Source organism: Topomyia yanbarensis, chromosome 2 (genome assembly GCF_030247195.1).
Source record: "Topomyia yanbarensis strain Yona2022 chromosome 2, ASM3024719v1, whole genome shotgun sequence".
Taxonomy (NCBI): domain Eukaryota; kingdom Metazoa; phylum Arthropoda; class Insecta; order Diptera; family Culicidae; genus Topomyia; species Topomyia yanbarensis.
This window is the reverse complement of record NC_080671.1, coordinates 414,822,017-414,845,523: the sequence shown is the minus strand read 5'-3', so window position 1 is coordinate 414,845,523 and position 23,507 is coordinate 414,822,017. Positions and strand designations below refer to the sequence as shown.

Genomic DNA, 23,507 nt, shown 5'->3' with positions numbered 1-23,507 from the left:
TCATTTTATGGAACATTTCCAATATTTTTATAGGGCATTAGTTGATTTTAATTGCTCTTTTATTACTATTTTAGTGCTCTTTTGCGACCATTTTATGGTTCAATTTTACAAAATCTATGGATCAAATCACCCTTTTTTGTGGATCCTTCACACTGTTTTGTGGATTTTCAGTTTTGTTTTTTGGAACATGGACATCTTTTTTATGGATCGTTTTACAATTCTTTATGGATTATTTTAAATATTTTATATGCAAAAGTATATTTTCCCATTGTTAAATATGTTTAGTAAGCGAACGAGATTGCTTGCTATTAATTTTTATATGGGATATCGTGTCAATGTATCAGCGCAGGTTGTTGAAATCGACAGAGTGGTCACCGACGCGAAAACTGAAATGCGAAGATCTGCTGAATAATCTGCTGAGATCCTAATGCTTCAGTTAGTACCAATTCTGAATTGTAAATATTTATGTACAGCACAAACCACTGAGAATAAGTAGTTACTTTATTCTTTATCAGCCTCGTTTCCAGTATCCTTAGTCGAATCGGATCTGCCAAAATATGCGCTTTTGGACAGAGCCTGTCTCCCTGTTCGTCTCTTTGTGTAACCAGGTATGAACGGCATTTGTAGCAAACGATTTGGCCACTCAGCTGCCCTTTGTTGTAATAAGTCATGGAGTGAAACATTTGGAGAAAATCATGAGGAAGACTCTTACAGTAAGAATCTTGAAAAGTGTTACTACTGTGGGGAGACTCTGCCAGATTTCTCGAGATATTCCGCGTACGACGGAAAGTTCCAAGCGCTCTTAGTTGGAGCGACATTGACTCTACATCTCTGAGTTCACTTTCATGACAAATATTTTACAAATTTTGAAGTATTATAAAATCTCTAATGCCTAACAAACACTTGTATTTACATCAAGCAAACATCAACTAAACTTTATTTCATCAAAACTATAAACGCCAGTCGTCCATTCTTCACCTTCTGGTTTTTTAAACATCGTTGTTGTTAACAGTGTGTGTTAAAATACGAGCGTAGAGGTATTTTTTCTATAATCGGGGTTTTAATTAAGGGTCATTCGCCCCTTTTTACGAATTAGAAAAAAATGTAACTTCTGTCGGAATGGTAATCGAACCCTGGTGAGCTGCGTTCCGGTCAATCGACTTAGCAACTGCGCTATACACTCAAGTTTTTTTTGCGCGGTATTTTTTACGCGGATTTTGAAATTTACGCGGTTTTCATTTACGCGGATTTTGAAATTTACGCGGTTTTCATTTACGCGGTTTTTGAAATTTACGCGGTTTTCATTTACACAGATTTTGGAATTTACGCGGTATCCATCAACGAGGTTCCCTTTAACGCGGATTCTTAAATTTAAGTGGTCTTCATTTACGCGGATTTTGATATTTACGCGGTTTTCATTTACGCGGATTTTGAAATTTACGCGGTTTTCATTTACGCGGCCTATATCCCCCGCGTAAAAAAAACCTGAGTGTACTTACATTTAATTGTTGTTTATTTCATTTCAATTCTCAATATGGAAGTTGTTCAAGAATATATTTCAATCAGTTCACAGAGCAGACGCAAAAAAAAATCGCTGCGTTAAAACTAAAAGCAACTTAAAACTGCGTTAAAACTAATATTTAACTGAAAAAATCGCATAGTTGGCAGCACTGCGGCAAAAAATTAATATTTTTTTTAGACTCCTTGAATAATTTTCTTCAAAAGCCATCTTGCGGTTTGATTCTAGAGTAAATAGAACCAGTGATATGATCAAAAGAAAACCAAGGGTTTTGGCAATTTGTCAAAACGGGGAGTGCTCCCATGACCCGAGGGGTGGTTCAATTGACACAAAAATTTGGGTTTTTATATATTGGCCCTAGATGAACGATTTCTCCAAATTTGGTTCAAATCCGTGCAGGTCGATTACACGTGCCTTGATCACTTCGCGTGGAATAACTCATATTGGAAAAATCTTAAAAGACCCATGGCTCAGTTATGCTAACGCATTGAGCCGTGTCCAATGCAGTCAATCGATTGGGAGACTTTGCTAAATTCCGCGATCGATGTAGATGTTGCCGTAGAAAAACTTTCCCTGGTCCTAAAACAACTTTTCAAACTACATGTTCCCGCACTACGTCCCCGACCAAAACCAGCGTGGTCCAATCGTCAATTACGTAAACTGAAAAGACTGCGAGCAGCTGCACTTCGGCATTACACCAGCCGACGAAACCCCCTCACAAAACGAGAGTTTATTGAAGCCAGCAACAGTTACAAGGCATATAATCGCTTTCTCTATTCAAGACACGTCGCACAAACCCAATCGAACCTGAAACAAAATCCAAAGCAGTTTTGGTCTTTCGTAAACGGGAAACGTAAAGAATATGGGCTTCCTTCCAGTATGTTCCTTGCAAATGAAACATCAAGTACCCCAAGCGGCATCTGTGACCTATTTGCGCAGCATTTCTCAAGTGTGTTTAAAAAAGTCTCGGCCAACTCCACTCAGATAGAATATAGTCTTCAGAATGTCCCTCATGATGTAATTAATTTAGGCATTATTCAATTTACTGACGAAGATATTCTAACTGCTATGAGAAAGCTAAAGTCTTCAACATCGGCAGGACCAGATGGTATTCCTTCCATTATAATCAAAAGATGCGCAAGCGCATTATGTACGCCTTTAAGACTAATTTTTAACCAATCGCTGTCGCAATCAACGTTCCCCGTCTGTTGGAAAAAATCAGTTATGTTTCCGGTTTTTAAAAAAGGTGATAAGCAAAATGTTGCGAACTATCGTGGCATAACTTCACTCTGCGCTGGCTCAAAGTTATTTGAAATATTAGTAGGAAATGTGCTGTTTCGCGAGACCAGAGCATATATATCGAAGGACCAACATGGCTTTTTTCCTCGTAGATCGACAACTACTAATCTACCCCAATTCACTTCGCTCTGTATTAAAAATATTGAACTTGGATCTCAGGTCGATACTGTATACACGGATCTCAAGGCTGCATTCGATCGTGTAGATCACTCTCTTCTACTGGCAAAAATGAAGCGGCTGGGCGCTTCGGATTATTTTATAGGGTGGCTTAAATCATATCTCGTAAATCGTTCTCTGTGTGTAAAATTAGGAAATAACGAGTCATACAGTTTCATCAACTTGTCGGGAGTGCCTCAAGGGAGCAATCTAGGACCGTTGCTTTTCTCGTTGTTTTTCAATGACGTTTGTTTAGTTATACCTCCTGGGTGTAGACTTATATATGCCGATGATCACAAACTATTTCTTATTGTGCGGTCAATAGAAGATTGCAAGGAACTACAGAAACACTTAGATGCTTTTTGTTGTTGGTGTAATCGCAACTTGCTGGCTCTCAGCGTGTCCAAATGCTCCATAATATCTTTTACACGTAGAAAAAATCCAATACTGTGGAACTACACCATTTCCGGGGAATCGCTAGAGAGAATGACAGTTGTCAGAGACCTCGGTGTACTTCTGGACTCACAACTGACATTCAGAAATCATTACTCTCATGTTACAGCACAGGCAAATAGAAATCTCGGTTTCATTATAAGAATCGCCAAAGAGTTCACTGATCCATATTGTTTGCGGGCACTCTACTTTTCACTTGTGCGATCTGTCTTGGAAGCTTCAGCACCCATTTGGTGTCCTTACACAAGCATTTGGATCAACCGAATAGAAGCAGTGCAGGCAAGATTCCTTCGTTTTGCTCTTAGAACTCTGCCGTGGCGTAATCCAACAGAGCTACCACCGTACATCGATCGCTGTCGTCTGCTCGATATGGAAACCCTAGCCAAAAGGCGGAACACATTTAGAGCAGTATTTGTTGGGAAGATATTAACTGGCCAAATAGATGCTCCAGACATTCTCTCACAAATAAATGTCAATGTGCCCCCGAGAAGTCTAAGATCGCATAACTTTTTAAGACTCGAATTTCAACGCACCGAGTACGGTCAAAACGAACCCATTAGGGCGATGTGTAATGTTTTTAATAGTGTTTATGGCCATTTTGACTTTTCTGTATCTTGTGATGTTTTCAAAAATAGACTAAGAAGGTTGACTTAGATTTTAAGATTCATTTTTTTGTAATATTTGTATTTTTTTATTTATGTAATGCTGTGTACTATGTTATTATATTTTATTGTAGTGTGAATCCATTGTAATCAGGTCTGAATATATGAAAAGATAATGGGTTTTTACGCCCATTTGAGGATTGCTTCTGAAGTATATCCTGAAATGGGCTTTTCCCATTCAACTACATTTCATGTAGACCAACATAGGTCAGATGAAAAATAAGAATAAATAAATAAAATAAATAAATAAATAAAAAAGAAGGAAAAAACTGGTCCTAGTTTTCATCATTCTCCTTACATATACTCTGTGAATTGTGTAAACAAAGAGCAAGTTCTCTGGCTTCAATCCTAGAAAAAAAAAATCAGCATCGTATCAGTAACCGCATTTTGTTGAACTGTCATTTCCTTTGCTACTGAAATTAAGTTTGCAACTTGAGATCTATTTTTTTAGCATTGTCACCTTTATGAATATCAATGTATTTGAGAAAACACCTTATCTCACCCGCTGAGAAGTGTTTGGAATCCGCCCAATATGAGTCTCATATTGAAAACTTTCATCAGACAACTTTAAATCACTAAGAGAGGGACGAGACATAAACAAGCCGAAATCAGTGCGGCCAAACGGATCAATATTGTGAATGTTTAACATTATCATAGATTTTCATTTCATACAACATTTGATAAATTCTCGAAAAACATACGATTAGGGCGTATAAATTTACTGTCAAAACCCACTTTGAATGAAAATTCCCGACAAGCCGTTAGGGACCATACAAAAATTACGTAACGCAAAAATTGTCCAAAATTGACTCTCCTCTTCCTCCATGTAACAAATTGTTACAAATTTATTTATGACCCCCTCCCCAATTACGTAAACCTAATGGAGAAATGCGAAAAGATCCAAAAAAAATAAATTGTTTTTGCTGAAATTAAATTAAAAATATCTCGAAAACCTTAGTTTCTAGTTTCTTCAAAATGCAATCGCATTTAAAATGTTTCTCTTGAAGATTTTGATGACGAAATTTAAAACAAAAATATTTTTGATTTAATTTGTAACATGAATTTTTGTTTCTTTTGGAAAATTTCACAACTTTTTTTCAGTGCATATTTTTTCGTGCAGAAGGAGTCATTCCCTGTAACTCTTTCTCATGTAGTTTTTCTGTATAGAATACAGTAATCGAACATATTTTTTCAAAAACTTTGACGCCCTTTCAAAACATTGCTTTTGAGCCAAAATGATCTCATTGACTGTGGGAAATGTTTAGTCTTTCATGTTGGTGAAATAGTGAAATTTTTTTTCGGAATGGAAGCTGATCCGTCACGATTTTAAAGATTTTCGGACGGATCTTCGTGGAATTCCTATAGAATCTCACAGTGCGTGACATTACCCCTTAGGAGTTTATGCGAGCAAATTTCTAATTGGGAACTAATTTAATGACTGACATTTTTCGACCGATTTTGATTTTTTTGAATATTTTCTTTAAATTTTTAATAAAGCTCAGAAATAAAGAAAAATGTTTAGTATTTTTAATATTTTTCATGAAAATATCTCAAAATAATAATTATTTTTACACTGTTGTCCCACAAACCTATAGTATTTCTATCAAAAGAAGATAACCAAGCATTTTGTTGAAAGGTCTATTCTTCTGCTTGCCCGGATCGTAAAATAAAAAAAAAACCATTAGGAAAATGGCAGCACAACCAATTTGTTAGTGCCGAAGATTTTTTTTTTGCTACAATTCAAGATTTTGAGGGTATACTGCATTTTGAAAATATTGTTTTGTGTTGCCTTTACACTGCTGCACCGTGTAATTATATACGAATCCCGTTATCGGTTTATTCAATTTCATCCGTGGCACATCTCAAATAAGTAGCTAATCTGGCAACTAATCCCACTTGGGCCCTATCCCACATAACGGAATAGAAAAATAAACGTAGAAAAAAAATACTGGACCCAATACCTTGTCCCCTAGTTCTGCGGAATGAAACCGATTCATCAATAATTACCTCGATTGCACTCGTGCTTCGTACTGCTGGTCCGGTTCGAGGCCCCTCAGCAGATAGCTCATGCCCTGGGTGTAGTGGTGGGAGTAGGGGAACGCCGGCAGCACCACGTCCCGCCAGTCCGTCTTGGACCACTTGTGGTGCGGATTGTGGCCATTGTACGCGTTGTTGTACGAGTAGGCATCGAACGAGGTTATCTTCCGGTCGTACTCCAGCATCTGCTCCGGTTTCGTATTCGATAGGGGGAGCCGTAGTCGAAATGGACAGCAACAGCAGCAGCAGTCCGGTGATGAAAATAGTACGTGTAATGTTCGATGAGACAAACCGGATGCCGTGTCCATGTTCCGTGTTGGCGTAGGTTGAGGGCGATGGTCAGGTCCACGTACACATTACCGAGAGGGACCGGATTTGCGCGGGTGGCAGTAGGCGATAGGACAGAAAAAAGGAAGCAGAGATTGAATTAATTTTGCGTTATTATGACAGGCCAGGTTTTTTTTCTGGATTACGGAAATAACGTTTCACATGTTGGTGCATTTGCTGGCGATGGCGGTGAGAATCGTGGGTTGGCAGAAGCCACACACCACCGCATCGTCGTCTGGTTGGACATGAGTTCCATGCTTAGCACATGAGTGGACCGAACGGATCGGAGTGCTGTGCACTGAATTGAAGCTGACTCTGCCGGTTTTTAATGTCGAATCAAGACGACCAATTTGCGAAGCAGTACAAATGAAGAGCGCCGCATAGGGAACAAATTGCCATTGTGTCAGCCGGGTCGGCAGATTTGTATCGAAGTATTTTCATTTCTTCTATCGGATTAGAAAATATTTAATTTCAATCTCAGTCCGTTATTGGAATCAAGGCATCGGATGTTAATAGAAGTGGACACAAATTTATGTACATTAAAATGTTGATACGTGTCACAATCAAATCTCAGTAGAGTACTTATTTGTATGATACATTTTGAACTTTGTTTGCATGCTTTATCTAGAGGTGAGTATAATGAATAGCATTCATTAAATTGGATCACAATATCAATTAGTAGACACTGTACATATGAATCTAACATAACAAACGGATTGCAGCTATGAATTAACCTAACCATACCAGAACCATTATACGAGCTTGATCTGGCACATGTGGAACGTAATTGTGTGTCATTAGCCAATATACACTCACATTGCCGCCCATGTACGTGTGGTGCGACTTCCTGCTGTCCATATAGAGACCGTCATGATTCTGCAGGATGTCCCCATCGACCAGCCGGTAGTACAGTTTGTACTCCTCGATCGGCGAGTGTGAATCGACGATCCAGGAAATGTTGTACCTATCCTTCCACTGGCTGTTGGGCATCGAGCGAAATACGGCCGCCTTCGGCTTCCCTGTGAGCGTAACCGTTTTCCGCGTTTTACCCAGCTGATTGTCCGCTATGCAGCTGTAGTTGCCAAAGTCCTGCGGGTGCACCTTACGGATGATTAAGGTGTGCCGTGCCCCACGGCTCTCGATCACATGCCGCTCCGTTTGATCGATCTGCATCGTGTCCTTGTGCCACAGTACCTTCAGTGGGGGTTGAAAAGGAAGAAGAGCGAGAAAAAGACAAAGGAGAAATGGGGGAAAAATAATTGCTTCCGTCAGAGGGTGTTAGTTTCAAACAAGCATCAAGTTTGATGTTGCAATATTTATAAAAAGGTGACATATAATATTATTAATCTTTCATGTTGCTACCAAAATGTTTCTCTGTCTAAAATGTTGTCCATAACTAAATTTTGTGTCCCGAGCTCCATCAGATTGAAAATTTCTATAAAGCTTTTATCGTTAATTTAGGTCACCAATTCCATCATTCTACTTTTCATTCTCTCCAAAAATCCCCAGGATGCTCTTAGAAAAAATTCCCCTTCCAATTCGCTTGAACATGATGCATCGAACCCGCCCAAAAGAGCAGCCCAGGGATAACTGATAAAAAGTCAACCTAAATATTCCGCAAACGGCTAACCAAACGGAAACCATTATCGTTCACGACATGCACTTGCGTGCTACGTCCATCGTTTGCGTTGTCGTTGTCGTCGTCGTAGTCGTCGTCGTCGTAGTCGTTCCGCTCCGCTCGGCTAAAGGGGAAATGAGGAAAACTACTTACTTCCGGTTGTGATTCGCCGTGCACAATGCACACAAGCATCGCTTCCTGACCCTCGCCGGAATACACGATCGGATTCTCGACGCTTATCTCGGGTGGATCTGCAAACGACAGAAACGGAGGAAAAAAAAGAGAAGAAAAAAAAATCATGTAGCAAACGAAATGAGCAAAGGCCGTTCCGGCAGGCTAACAACGATAGGGTGGAGCTTTTCCGAGGAACTAGTAGTTGATAATTTTTCAAACCAGCCGGCACCGTATAATGTAATGTTTAATGATGAAATGTCCCAATCTTACATTGTGGGTTGTAGTCGTTGATTCGAAATGGGGTGCTACCGGGTAAGGCAACAAGGCTTTTGAAAGATTAATTAATCACTTACGATGAACATGCACGTAATTTAAATAAACGACCAGAAAATTGTGAGGGGTACCTCGGCGGTGTAATAGAGTTGTTATGTAACTTGTTCGAAAGAATAGTAGAGCTACGGGAAACTTGAATTCAAATTGGACAGACATGGAAAAATCTGTTGAGTTGTGAATTGTTTACGAAAATCATTGCTACCTCCTTATATCATGTAGGGGAACATGGGAAGACTTGACCAAGCGCAAAATTCTATTTTTGGCTATGGCGTCTTCTATTCGATTCTTAATTTTTTTTTCAAAAGTATTTTTATAGTTGTTTCGATCCCTTAAAGTAATTTTAAAAGTTTGGAATGAAAAATTCTTTCCTTACGGAAAATATTACGTGATTAATAAATTTGCATTAAATAATGAAATTTTTTTATCAAATATTGTATGGACATATCTACTCGACTACTAATTACTATTAATGTACTAATATACCATCTTTATCTTTGTGAAGCAGTGAAATGATTTTACATAAATTGGAACATTGGAATAGTTATTACTAGAATGAATTTGAATGACATTGAACGCAATAACGAATGTTGGGGAGACTTGACCAAGATTTTATGGGGAGACTTGACCAAGTGGCAATTAGCTGAAGAAAGATACAAAATTTCTGATATCTATTATGCTTTGGTATCTACTATCTATCTATCTATCTGAACAAAGTTAGCAATAGTAGGACTGATTTCGTGATGTGTCAACATGCAATGCAAGCAGTACAGTTAATTCTTAAAAAGAAATGCATTAAAAAAATCGAAATTTATCAAACGCAACCTTTTTATATTTTTTACTGCTACCTAAAGATCTCGACAATATGGACAAAACTAATTACAGTATGTTTTATTTTATATTTTTTTATGATTTTTCATGTCTCCCCACGCCTTGGTCAAGTCTCCCCGCAGTGGGGAGACTTGACCAAAAAACCTTGACCTCCCCCTCTCTTATTATGACAAATGTTAAAGTAAGCTCAGATGCCAAATTTCGCATTATTTGGACAATTCTAGACTCCCTCCCACTTCGTTTGAAATTTTTTGAAATTGGTGATATGGGAAAATATGGAGGAAAAATATATTAAATGGTATAACTTTTGAAGTAACACTTTAAGAATTATAATTTATCTTTTTAAAGGAAATAACCTTTGTATTTGAATGGAGATACTTCCGTTTCTAGAAAAATACGGTAAAGTGGGGTACTGGGTCATTTTGGTCCCGAAATCCCCTATTTTTAATAATTTTTCTGCTCCGTGATGCAAATCATACAGATTGGGGTTATAGGGCCCTTATATCATTCAAATTAAATTTTTTCATTTTCTTGTGCATATATCTCTATCATGCTTCACTCAATTTTAATAAAATGTACCTTGTTGAACGTGGAAAATCCTTAGGAACAAAAAAAATAATTTCGTTATCGGTAAAACTCAGAAACATCAAATTATCAGACATATAGTCTCGATATCACATTTTTATCATGAAATCGCGCATATAACTCCATTTAACAATAAAATTCTTATTAAATTTACTACTTTTAGTGTAAATTACGCTTGGGGATCACATGAGAAATGTTTTCATCCTGGAAAAATAAGAGAAGTAGAGGTTTTAGGACATTTAATGAAAAAATGTGATTTGTAGAGTTAATGTCAAAAAATTTGATGTTTCTGAATTTTACCGGTAACGAATCTATTTTCTATGTATTCCTCAGAACTTTTCACGTTCAACAAGGTACATGTTATGAAGATTGATTTAAGAATAATAGAGCTATATGCACGATAAAATGATAAAATTTTAGTGACAAAAGGCCCTATAACCCCAACTTCTCCTATTCGGACAAAGGTCAAAAAGGTTCCGTTTGATTTCTGAAAGTTTTTTACATTAGAACAACTGCAAAGTAAGTATGATTTGCATCACGGAGCAGAAAAGTAGGGGTTAGGTAATTTCAACATTGAATGTGTATGATAAGTTTAAAAGAAATCGGTTAAGTAGTTTTTGAATGGCAGGTAACACCGCAAATCATGTTTTTTGCCTTTCTCATATAAAGAAAGGCTATGCAATCACTGTAAAAATCGACTTTTTAACCGAGGCCCGGAGGGCCGAGTGTCATACACCATTCGATTCAATTCGTCGAGATCGGCAAATGTCTGTGTGTGTGTGTGTGCCATTTAAACTCACACAATTTTCTCAGAGACGGCTGCACCGATTTTCGCAAACTTAGTTTCATCTGAAAGGTATAACGCTCCCATAAGCTGCTATTGAATTTTTAGTTGATCCGACTTCCGGTTCCGGAGTTACGGGTTGAAGAGTGCGGTCACACAGCAAATTCCCATATAAACTGGTACCACCATGATGTTCAAATGATGTAAAACATATTAAAATTGATGTAACATTACTCTAGTTTGCGGGTCTGGATCACTAATGATCAATCAAAGCAGCTTTGACCACATTGGCCACCTATGACGGTTCATGACGCCCTCGGGGAACCCGCCAAGTTCCTAAGCTAATATCACACCCATTCCACAACGAATTCTCTACCGATTTTTACGAACTTAATTTCAAATGAAAGATACAGTAATACCATTGACTACTGCTGAATTTCATTCGGTTCTGACTCTTATTTCTGGAGTTACAGGGGTGTTGGTAAGGATACACTGGAATTTTCCATATAAATCGGTACATCGGTACCTCAGAGGCTAAAAACTATTGAAATGGTCACCAAATTACTTCTAATCGCAGATCTAGATCACTGATTGCCAATCAAACATTCTTTGAATATATTGTCCACTATCAACTATTCCGGAAGTCCGGAATTCCGGGCATATTCCACAATTAATGTCACATCGGTTCTTCGCTGGTGACTGAACCGATTTTCTCAAACCAAGTCTCAAATGGAAGGCAAAATATGCAGTTGAGTATTGCGTCGTCGCCCCTCCCCCCCCCCCCCCCCCCCGCCTTGCCCTTACACCTCCCTCCTTCATCACTCCCCTCCCCTTGGACCACCCTCATGCCCGCATTTCCTTCATCCACTCGGAATACCGAAATAAGATGAAGGATTTCTGACGCATCCTACACTCTCACTCTACTAACCCCCCCATTCCCACCACTTTCAAACCAATTCCACCAACATTTCAAAATATAATCACATGAAGATAACATTGAACTCATGCTGATTAAGCTAATTAAATATTATTCTTTTGCCTTTCTCATATAGAAAGGTTATGCAATTGCTCCAAAAACCGACTTTCTAACCAAGGCCCGAAGGGCCGAGTCTCATATAACATTCGACTCAGTTCGCCGAGATCGCAAAATATCTGTGTATATGTATGTGTGTATGTATGTATGTATGTATGTATGTGTGTGTATGTACGGATTTGTTAACAAAATGTCCACATCGGTTTCTCGGAGATGGCTGAACCCATTTTTACAAAGTAAGATTCAAATGAAAGGTATCATATTCCCATAGGTTGCTATTGAATTTCATTTTCAACCGACATCTTGTTCCGGATTACGAGTTGAAGAGTATGGTTACAAAACAAAATTTGTTGGTTTGTCCACATCAGTTTCTCGGAATTTTCTGAACCGATTTTGACAAACTTGATTTTAAATGAAAGGTCCATCAGCTGCTGTTGAATTTTGTGTGGATCCGAGTTCTGGTTCCTAAATTACAGGGTGATACGTACGATCACGCAGCAAATCCCGATTCTAACGAATTCTGCGATGAATGTAAAAAGGTGAATTTTTTTCCAAAATGTAAACACAACTGTTAAATTTGTAGATCTAGGTCACCAACAGTCATGCAAAGTCTCTTTGGCCACACTGGCCACCATCGACGGATCCGGAAGCATCCAAATTCAGAATAACGGTTATATTGGTTTCTCGAAAATGGCTAGACCGATTTGATCAACTTAGTCTCAAATGAAAGGTGTTGCGTCCCCGGAAACTTATATTAAATTCCATCTCCATCCGACTTCCGGCTCCAGGGTTACGGGTTGTGGAGTGCGATCACATAGAAAACTCCGATTCAAACCGATACCGCGATGAATGCAAAAAGGTGCTCTTATATATACTTACCAAGTGTAATAAGAATGAAAGACATTTCCATAATGTTATATTGTACGAACCAGCTATTAAATCATAGTTTGGAGAAATGAGAAAGGGACAATTGCACCTCTAGGTGGATTAAAACAGGTTTTTCCAGAGTCGTTCTACAAAAAGCTTCGTCACCGAGTCGCTTGCCGATATTTTGGCATATAAAAATTACAGCATGTTATTGAATTGATACACTATAATGTACAAAAGTATTGTTAAAAAAATCACAAAAAAGTGTTTTTTTTTACGCTGAAACCCTTACCCCCTCCCCTCTTTAATCAGGCGATATGTATCTAAGTATTGGTTCTATCTTGAACGCATTGATTTCGATTAATGTCAATATTGGAATAGAATGGTAAATTTTATCGAAATAATGTTTCGAAATGAAACTTTCAAGAATAAATATATGTGATATAAATTCATTGTACGGAGAAACCGTCAAAAACTGCTTTTAAGGAACCCTTACTAGCACATAGATCTCGCGTACAAACATATACATAAATTGTATTATTAGTAAAGTTACTCCAACTTATTGATTACACAAGGTTGTAAGAGAAAAATATGTTCATATTGTTGGATAAAAAATGTTTCTAGAAATGTGAGCACCCCTTAAAAAAGAAGGTGCTAACCGATTTATAGTCATAGTCAAGCTTCATGAAACTTAGCTGAAAACACCTAACCACGAAAACATCAACAAGAGCTAAAACTACTTTTACTCAATACTTTTCAATTTTGGACCACGGTGCAGAGTCTTACCGACACATGCGGCATCTCTTCCGAATTTACCTTTGTTTTTACAAATGTTTGTGGACATTTGATGAATTTTGACGTAGGACTACGACTTTTTTTCGACATGCACTTTTCAAATACAACAAAAATATGTAACGAAAAGTGGTCAGGTTTTAAAAGTTTATAATTCAGCCATTTCATGATAAATTTTCGATATATCGTTGAGAAATAGTTCTAAGAATAGATTACAATAGGTAAAACATTATACTTTTGATATAACGCCATTAAAAAAAATTGAAATATTAAATAACAAAATGACAAGCCAAAATACCACGCATTTGCACACATAATGTAACGATTCCCAAGTCTGGCACGACAGAATGATGTACCTAGCGTGCTACGCTGCTATGAATGACGTCATCATCGACTATTTACGAAACAGATTTGGTCGGATAAGCTCAGTTGCTTGCTGAATAGCAAGTAGAGCGCTTCGGCAGCTATTGAGCAGACTTATCTTTCATCACGGAAGGCTTATGATGAGGTGTAGGTATACTACACTAATTGTGGAGATACACAACGCTCGCCGTTCAACAGGCAACTGAGTTTGTCCAAACAAACGAACATCAAACAACATGCTCTCCCTTGTTCTGTGCTCGTTTCAAGCACACGTTTTATGTACAATCTTGAACGCAACACATGCACAAGATCGCCTGTACAGTCGTGCTCCATGTGCGTACATAGTGAATATAGAGTCGTGGTACTAGCTGTCTCTTTCATTCCACCCATAATTGCTAGTGTTGATTGGTGCATATCATCCATTCCTGTACGTACACGAGGTACTCACAAAACTGTTTTATTCGAGCATTGTACACCGCTCGCTTGGGTTCAATGTTTGAGGCGAATGTGTATACCAAGGCTCACACAATTTATTTTGCAGTTGCATTGCTTACGTGCATGATAGCAATATATGCTTTCGTTGCGGAACGACTAAAGCTTTCTTTAGCTTCAAATTTACGCGACTCGATGGAAAGCGCAACGAAGGCGTAGTATTTACGTTCAATCCATGCATTTATTTCACGTGATTTATTTCCACTCAGCCTTTCATTCTTGGGTTCTGCTAATACATATTACAAAGCCTATTAATGAATCTAAAAGTTTATACACCGTCACTCGAAAAACCGTTGCAAAAACGCATCGAAGTCCTTGTTCTACATATGAAAAATTGTCTATAACATAAATGTTCAGCATCGGTCCGTGTTTTTTTCTGCACACAATCGAAATGTCAGTACAATTTTTCCAGATTGAGATTCCGGTCTGGTCGGTTTTAGTTCAGACCAGACTAAGCGACATTGTAGTGATTTCGAGAAAACGAGTTCAAAGTTTGAATCGCAGCATCCTTTACTATATAATTTGAAAAAAATGCCATGATTCTGGCTTATTGTAACATATTTCAAATTTGATGAAAGTGGAATGCAACTGAAGAAATTTTTTTATCCAGTGCTATGATTATCGCAGTTTTTAAGATTTTGTGACTTAGTCCGGTCTGACTTAACACCAACCATATAGGCGAATTTCGCGCCAACTCGAACAAAAAAAAAAGAAACTTTCTGTACATGAGTCCTTTGTCACAAAAAGCCACTTTGCATACTTTGTTTTTCTAAAAATGATCTATACTGTGTTTTGAAAAGGGTCAAACTTTTGTTTGTCAATTTTTTTCACATGGACATGGTCTAAACATGAAAAATCCTACAATAAAGGTTGTAAGAGTGATTTTCACAAAATAAGTCCATTCTTTGAATAAAAATATTGAAAAAATTCTTTATCGACACATACACTGAACACAATCGATTTAAAAAAAATTTAAATTCGATTTACGAAAAAAACCCATCTTTGATTTGGATGAAATTTTGTTCCAAGATAGGAAAATATGTTCCCTACCTACCGTCAAAAAATCAAGTTGAGCACTTTCAAGGAAAAAAAAAGTTATTGGAAAATTATAATTCTTAGATAAGCAAGAAGGTTTTGTTCAATATTCGATGTTGATTGGTTGTACTTAAACTGTACGAAAGAAACATATTTAAGATAATATTAATGCAAATATACTAAAAAATGATCTATTTGACATTAGCTAGTGTAGTCCTACATCTGCAGTTCGTGCAACCCCATAGAGCTGCCAGATTTTTCCGTAAATCAACGGATTTTTGTCCTTTCTGAGGATCTACCGATTCTCTCGTGGAATCTACTGAAACTGCTGCAGAATTCTTCGAAAGTTTTAAATTCGATTTTTTCAATTGAATTTCTATCATGTACGCCCATTAATTTTTGCTATCTTTTGCCCTCAATATTGGTTCACTTTTCATAGTATTTCTTAAATCTAATATCAAATAGACAATCACGCATCCTTTGCTCGATTGGTTTCCGAAACCAATCGAACCGAAATCGGTTGATGCATTAGAGCAGGAATAAACGAGAATACTGAATAATATTTAAATTGATTTTTTTTCCAAATATAGATTTGACTGGTATTCATTTTCGCACAATAAAAATAAACAGTTCGAAAACATACATACATCATTTGGAGTACAGGCTAACGAATTTCTAGAATGCATGATGTGAGGTTTCTCTCACAAATTGGAATGCTGTTGTGACCTATTTCGTCCCAGGAAATAACATAGTTACAAACGTGAATATTTTTTTCATTGATTAGAAAATACAATAAACTTTATCGGATCCTATAAGTGACCCTCATTGAATTTCTTAACGTTGCTCTCACCGATCAAACCAAACCGAATCAAAATTTCACAAACCACGTTATGCATCCATCAAGGACACATGTCAGCACTATAATCAGACGGTACATCTTGCGCAGAAGATGCCCAGTGAAACGCATCACCACAAAAACAGCGCCCAACACCTCCAAACTAAAAGCCAGCTCCATCTGCGAAGAAGTCAATACCGATAATATACGTACACGAGGTAAGAATGATCACGAACGCCAAAACAGCTCTATCGATGATAACTTTGACGTGAATGACAACATGAGATATTTGAGTGATCCTCACGATGCCGCTGACGAGCAAACGAATGTTTCCCGCGAAAGAAGGTCGCCAAGCGCGGTAGTAAGTTACATACAAGAGATTCCACGGACACTGAATAATGTTTTTAGGCATGTATTGATAGTATTTTTTATATTAGTTTACAATTTCATCAATATATTCTTGAACGCTTTTAATTTTTTTGCAGTTTGCTGCCTAGAAACCATCTTTTTAGATAATGCTGATTTTTTGGTTAAATATGCACTATGCAAACTGAACTGCTTATTCGATATGATGAAAAGTCAGAGGATATCCTAGAAACTACATTGCATCCTAAGAACTGACAGTGTAGTGCAAACCGATCATCAATGAACTCTACAGATTATTCAAACCGAAAAACTCTGAAGTGGTATGAGAGGACAGTACTTTGACAAAGAATGTGAAACAAATTGTGGGAGACTTTGAGCAACCAGTAAATTTTCAAATTTGTGCGATATTGTTGGTCGATGTGCGATGCTAAGAGCTGGTGTTCGAAGGAACGGCACTATAATTACGAGAATGCACATGCTTCTTGGCTTCCGGATCACATAGACACCATTGAAGTCGATTGTAGAGCAGATGAAGAGCCTTTTGTGCCTTTTAAAAGAGAAGCTGTCAAAATCGAACTGTCGCACAGTAATGAGAGTTCCGACGTAGAAATGGATGCAGTAAATTGTTGTCGTTTGTACAATTCCTTAGCTTCAGGACGTGTACAAACTTTTTTCCTAACATAGAAGAAGAAACAGATCATTGACTGGTTAGTGTGTACAAACATGCAGAACATGCCTATAAATATGCTGCCATCGCTATACTTATAAAGCATGGCAGACTACAGTTGGCTGGACATGTAACTAGAATTCCGGAAGAGAGAACAACTAGAGCAGTGAACCTGGATAAGGTTGTTGACGGTGGTGCTGATCCCGCACACGAATAGGCACGCGCGAATCTTTTTCGTTCAAACTTTGAATAAACTCTTAGGCAGAAATCGTCATGTAACCAAAACGATGATGGATTGTTTCGAAAAAAAACAAGGAATATTCGACTTTTCAAGAACGGTATGATCGTACTCTATTCTCAAACAGAAAATTGTTCACGACCTGTCACCGGTGAACTGAAACATTCAATATTTATCGATAAATTCCCAGGTGAACTAGTGCTATGAAAACAATGACATGGGACAAACAGAATTAAACTCATTTTTTTTTAAATCTGCCGTATCCAGCAAAGAGTCGATAATTGAGATTATACAAGCAGCAGAGCATTGGTCAATGGTACTGGAGACTAATAACAGTGATTGTTATTCATAAAAAAGAGTAACCAACTTATGACCACAATTCGTATTGGCCGATTGCAATACTATTCTACTAGACCTAGGCAATTTGGTTAAGGTAAACGATTTGTAATCAAAACTCAATTTGCCTTTAGCAAAGGTACCCTACGAACGATTGGCTTAAATTACTTATAACAAAAATTCAACTAGCATACTCTCTAAAGAGCAAATGGTTTCTGTATACTGGGTCTATAAGAGAGCTTGCGATTCTGTAGCAATTGTTATCTCGGCTAAATTTCACCGTTAAAGTCAATCAACTATTCGTACAAATTATTGTCAGAAAAACACAAAAACTTTTCGCATAGCGATACGGTAGCGCGGTTCCTGTCACAGAGGTACATTATTACCTTGGAACTAATACAGTATTGTTGTTTGCGTATAGCAAGAGATCATACTCCATTTCTGGGATATCACTTTTCGTCTGCTTATCCGACGCGAGATTATGAATCCATTGCAGATTATTGGAATTTTGTTGGCTAGACGACCTTCAATCGCAACGCAAATTTATGAGCGTGTACTTCAGGTACATTTGCAAGATATTAATTCTTTTGCGTATATTTCTCTAAGATTCAGGTTCCCCGTTCTGCGTAGAATACACGTCCATTTTCGTGGAATTCGGGATCATCTACGCTCGTGGGGGATCCGAAGCATTTTTGCAAATAAATAAAAAAATGTTCTTCGCGGATCATATATCGAAATGTTCATTAGCTTCGAAATCTTTATCAATGACCCTAGTTTCGTTTATGTCGTAGAATTAGCTGGTGCGATGGTGGTTACACTCCATTATCCCTAAAGCATAATCAAAAACATGGTTGGAGGAGTTGAAAGTAGGTCGTGTTTTTCATCGCATGATGCCCAACCTCATGTCTAATCAATACTAATAATGTGGGTCTTTTTCATATCGAACACATTGTTTTATAGTAAACTATGCATGTGTGGCAAAGGTTACCAAGACATCGAGCACGTTATTTGGGCGTATTCTATATGTCGTGGTGCCAGGTCCCGGTTAGAAGATTGTTTTACAGTCTGAGGTAGACCACCCAATATTCGTGATACCTTGGCCATCTGCGATCTGCCATACATATCATTGATCTATTATTTTTAATGATCCTAAATGGTGATGTGGGATCTGGAATCTTTCTAAAGATATTTACTTCTCATATATATTTTCATATTTTCAGTTTTTCGCATATATCAGCTGTCGAGTTTATGCCACAAAGCTCAGTTATTTTCTCATTCGGCGTGAGTTAACATCGATTTTAGGGATAGCAACGCTTGCGTGCTTCCCTCTATCGCGCATCGAAATTACTATTCTCTTCGCTCGCAGGCCAAGTATGAAATAGAGTCGGAGTTCGTTCTTCTGTATTTAAAGAATAATGTGCAAATCTAATAAAGAAGTGAGTGGGGTGGGCGTAGCGTAGTTGGTAAATCGATTGCCTTGTACGCAGCGCACCTGGGTTCGAGTCCCGACCCACACATAGGGTTAGAAATTTTTCATAAGAGATTTTTCTAACCCGAAGAGACGAATGACCTTAAGGTTAAAACCTCTGTAATCGAAATAAAAAAAGAAGTGATTTTTTTCAATACTTAACGATAATACAAAGAATTGCCATTTATCAAGAGAAGATCTTGGCCAAAATTGTGGTGTTGGTCATGCCAGCGAAAACAGAAAAATTGATTCTTGGTTCAAAGACGAAATATGAAATATTTTTTATGTAAAAAAGAAAAGTATTGACTCAAATTAGTGAAAAACGCAGCAAAGTTCCATTTCAGCTCCATATTGACACGAGAAAGCGAATAGGAGTAAATCTACGACTCTTACCTCCTTATCGGCGGATAGCATGGGTAGTATGGGCAGTACTACCCACTCAAAAATAACCGAGTGGGTAATTACCCACTCGAAATTTTGAACCATTTCAAAAAAATTTAGATGTGTAACGCATGTATCTCGCATTACACACATTTGAAAACGTCGATGTACCACAATTCCATTACTAATGGACCCCTCACCCTATGCTTTCTACCCACTCGGGTGTAAAATGTTTCGCCGCCCCTTCTTACCTCATCCAAAAGTGGTCACACTGCTTGTCGGCGACATACTCCACAAACCTCTCTCGGACCACGGGCCAGCATTTTAGCAAGGACAAGCTTTTCTTCTGCAATCATACGCGTAATTTCGCGGGCTGGAATTGTCCCGCGAAGAAACGTTCCTGATCGAAAAGAACGAACTACGTTGTCCAAAACTAACTACCAAAACTACGATGGCCGCCTCTAGGTCGATGTCAACACACCCTCCACCACTGCTGTCGCTGCAACCCACCGAGCCACGCATTCAGCATATTTTTTCGACAGCAAGAGAAGAGATGAGGCCTATCTAATCCTATGTTGTTTATACACAAGAAAACAGCGAAAATTACTACACCTATGTGGACTAATAACAAGAATTATGGACAGTTATTTCAACAAAATTTACGTATAAAACATGAACGAGCATACATACAGCTGTGAGTTAAATTGCAATAAACAATATACTCTACGGATTGAATAGGCAAAAACTGGTTTCCATCCTGTGCTAAATTATTACCCTAACAGGTTACAAACATTACAATATCCTTCCTTCCTCCTGCGAGGTATTCTGAAAACCTTTCGAAGAAATTTTTATAAATTTTTCCAATCACAATCTAATTTTCCTCGCAACCCGATCAATCCGTTGTAACTGGCAATGCTGCATATTATATTCCTAATTTCTTCAATTGTTCTGGCGACAGTGATTATGATTTTTGTTTTGATTTGATCAAGCATCAAAAGGCGACGTTCGAACAATTCCATTTTTTTCTGATGAATTTTCCACGTCAATCCAAGTATTCTCAATATTTGTTGATAATGCTATAGCATTCTCCACTAATTCAATGCCAACCTTAACCCTTAAATGCGCAATGTTGTTTTAAAACAACATTGCGAAAACCATCTTAAAATTATCAGAGTAACGTATTAATGCTGAGAGACAATTTTCGGAAAATTTGAAAAAAATTGCTTTGCGCCTTTAAGGGTTAACGAATCAATTCAAAGTAAGAAATTATCGAGCGTCGTTCGTTTTGATTTTAAAACACACACATTTTTCACATTAAAACTTGTCAAACATTTTCAAATATGCACAACAATAAATTTCAAATTTCATAAAACTCACTCGTAAAAAAATAGTAAATACTTTCTGGCATCCTGAACCTGGTCAATAGTCATACCTTTAAATTTCCTGAAAAACTAACTAATAAAAAGTATAATAACATTAACTACCTATTGCTCTATCTAATTGCTAGAAACCACTAACCAAACTGCCTAGTTCTGTTAGTCATCCCCTCCAGTGACTGGCCGTATCATTAAATTAAATTTAAACTTTTCCTCTTTTCCAGACGGTCTGGTTTTATAGTGCCAACGGAAATAGCACGAGAGTTGTTAGTTCCTCGTCTGAAGTGAATAGCTATTTTCACGAACTTAATAATAGTCCAACCTTTAGTTCGACCAAGAGTACGAGCTATCCAACTACATGTGAATGCAGCTCACTGTGGTTGCAAGTGCTTATTAAGTGAGTAGTCTCTCAGTGCTCCCCTCTCCCCTACCCCTTGCAATTGAGGCTATAAACAGGATACTTGCGGTTTATTGTGGTGGCCACCACCCAGCGAAAGCGCTGGAAAAGTTTCGGCCCTAATTTAGGAACAAGTAATATCAACGTAATAAAGACGAGCCCGTGCCAGCTTCTATGGCCGCTGTGATACGTCCAATTTAATTCAATCACAGTCTAAATTCCAAACCCCGAAAGCCGCAAAATCTCGTTGAAAACCAGATGTCAGTCATAATTTCGAAATATGCATCAGTTTCGGCGCAGGCATTCTACCAGCAGCGAGTCACGAATCTATCCGTTGACAATATTTCATTTTTCGTCCAGCGCTGTCCAGCGGCGGACAGACAGCTCCGATCCGATCGGATCCGACAGTCAGTGGCGACAACGACGGCTACAGTCAGCGGATTTCATAAATCAACGGTGCGCCGCCGCCGCCGCCGTGGCGTGAGCAGGTCCTTTCGGGTTCAGCTTTCCACCTGAACACATTTCATTTCACAGAGCTTTAATTCAATTTTTTCACCACCCCATGGTTTTCCGAAAGCCACCAACACGAAGCGTAGGTAAATCGTTGTACCTGTCCGGGTGTGCTAGCTTTCATTCCTCGTGGAGCTCCCACCGGTCCACACATAAATCACGATAACCAAGCGGGGAGGTGTCAGTGAGATTTCCACACTTATTTACGCCACACAGTGGAATTTCAATTCTAACCAGATCCCGCGCCGCCGAATCTGATTTGCAAAGAAAATTATGGCACGAAAATAAAGAGAAAAATAAAACACCAAACATGTTAGATGGATGAATGGCACCCGATCACGAACAGGTCGTAAAAATTACTATTATTTTTTGCCTTATTACGAATGCTAAGTTGCGCCAACCCGGTGCAAAATTCGTTCCACGAAATCGTCAATCGTAAAAAGGTAAACAGCCAAGGCTGACCGACGGGACGCGGAAATGGCAGAAGAATAACTCATAAAGTGAGCGACCAGTGAACACGCAATGTGACCACGAAAAGGCACATGTAAACAATCGAACTGCTGCTGCTGAGTGCTAGCCCATGGAAAGCGGCGAAGGGTGAAACACGATTGTTGAAAACAAAGTTTGAATAGGCGAAAAGAATATCAGTTGTTGATCAAGACGTACAGCCGTGGTGTGTTTTGTAGGATAACTTTAACAAGAGAAAAAAACGGCGTCTGTATAACTTTAGGATATGAAAGAATGAACTTTCTACTTCTAGCAAAGAAATCCGGCCACATAATTACGCAATATCAGCAAGCTTGTTAGAATGGAGCGTCTCACACATTTTGTTTCTTGTATTTTCGCAGAGTCAAGCTGATTCTTCAACAAGTTGATTATTGCAGGATAAGATAGCAAGTCAGAATTTCACCATCGACAACTGTGATTCATTTACGGTATCGTAAGGGATCCTGACGATATAGGTCTTCTGTGATGGATCATTGTACGGATAGGCCTTTTTGGCAACAATGGATACCCAGAAGTTTGAATGTTTCACGCTTTTATTGGTACCGCCCGGTTACGCATATATCGGGCCGTCCTCCGAAAGAGTACTTCGATATTTCCCTAGTTAATAGGTCAACGAACCGGTGCCAATAATTGCGTTTTTTTGGTGTTTCTCAAGCTCTTCATTGTCTTTTTAAACGGGACGTAAATCCTGAAGATACGGGGGTTAATCGGTTAATTGCTCTGAACGGCGTTATACACGGAGAACTCTTCCGCGTACATGTCTGAGCACTTGTTGTTCCACCACGGAGCTCCGTCTGTGGTTGTTCGTGCTGGGTTATCGTTTCGTCACAGCTTAATTTGCGGCGTAGCTAGAAACTAGCTAGAGCTAGCTAGAAACTCACACTTCTACTCCGCAGGAATCCATAGAGTGGAATTTTTCAGATTTCGAAATCGAGCAGTTCTTTCAATCAACGTTTCGTAAGATTGTTTCCCAAGGCCATTAACCCATTCATGCCCATGTTGTTCGTGGACAACAACGTTTTTAAGCAGCTATAACTTTTGATTGAGGCAAGATTTCCTCACAAAAACA

General features: G+C 38.3%; 1 protein-coding gene across 2 annotated transcripts in view; it reads right to left on the bottom strand.

Moving 5' to 3' along the window:
- Nucleotides 1-23,507, bottom strand: part of LOC131685117 (hemicentin-1-like) — a 574,669-nt gene that overhangs the window by 40,110 nt on the left and 511,052 nt on the right. For both annotated transcript variants that reach the window (XM_058968577.1, XM_058968578.1), the window contains exons 7-9: nucleotides 8,225-8,322; nucleotides 7,270-7,647; nucleotides 6,097-6,311 (exon numbers count right to left, since the gene is read on the bottom strand). In XM_058968577.1, coding sequence (XP_058824560.1) covers nucleotides 6,097-6,311; nucleotides 7,270-7,647; nucleotides 8,225-8,322 — 691 coding nt within the window. The remainder of the gene's footprint in view (nucleotides 1-6,096; nucleotides 6,312-7,269; nucleotides 7,648-8,224; nucleotides 8,323-23,507) is intronic.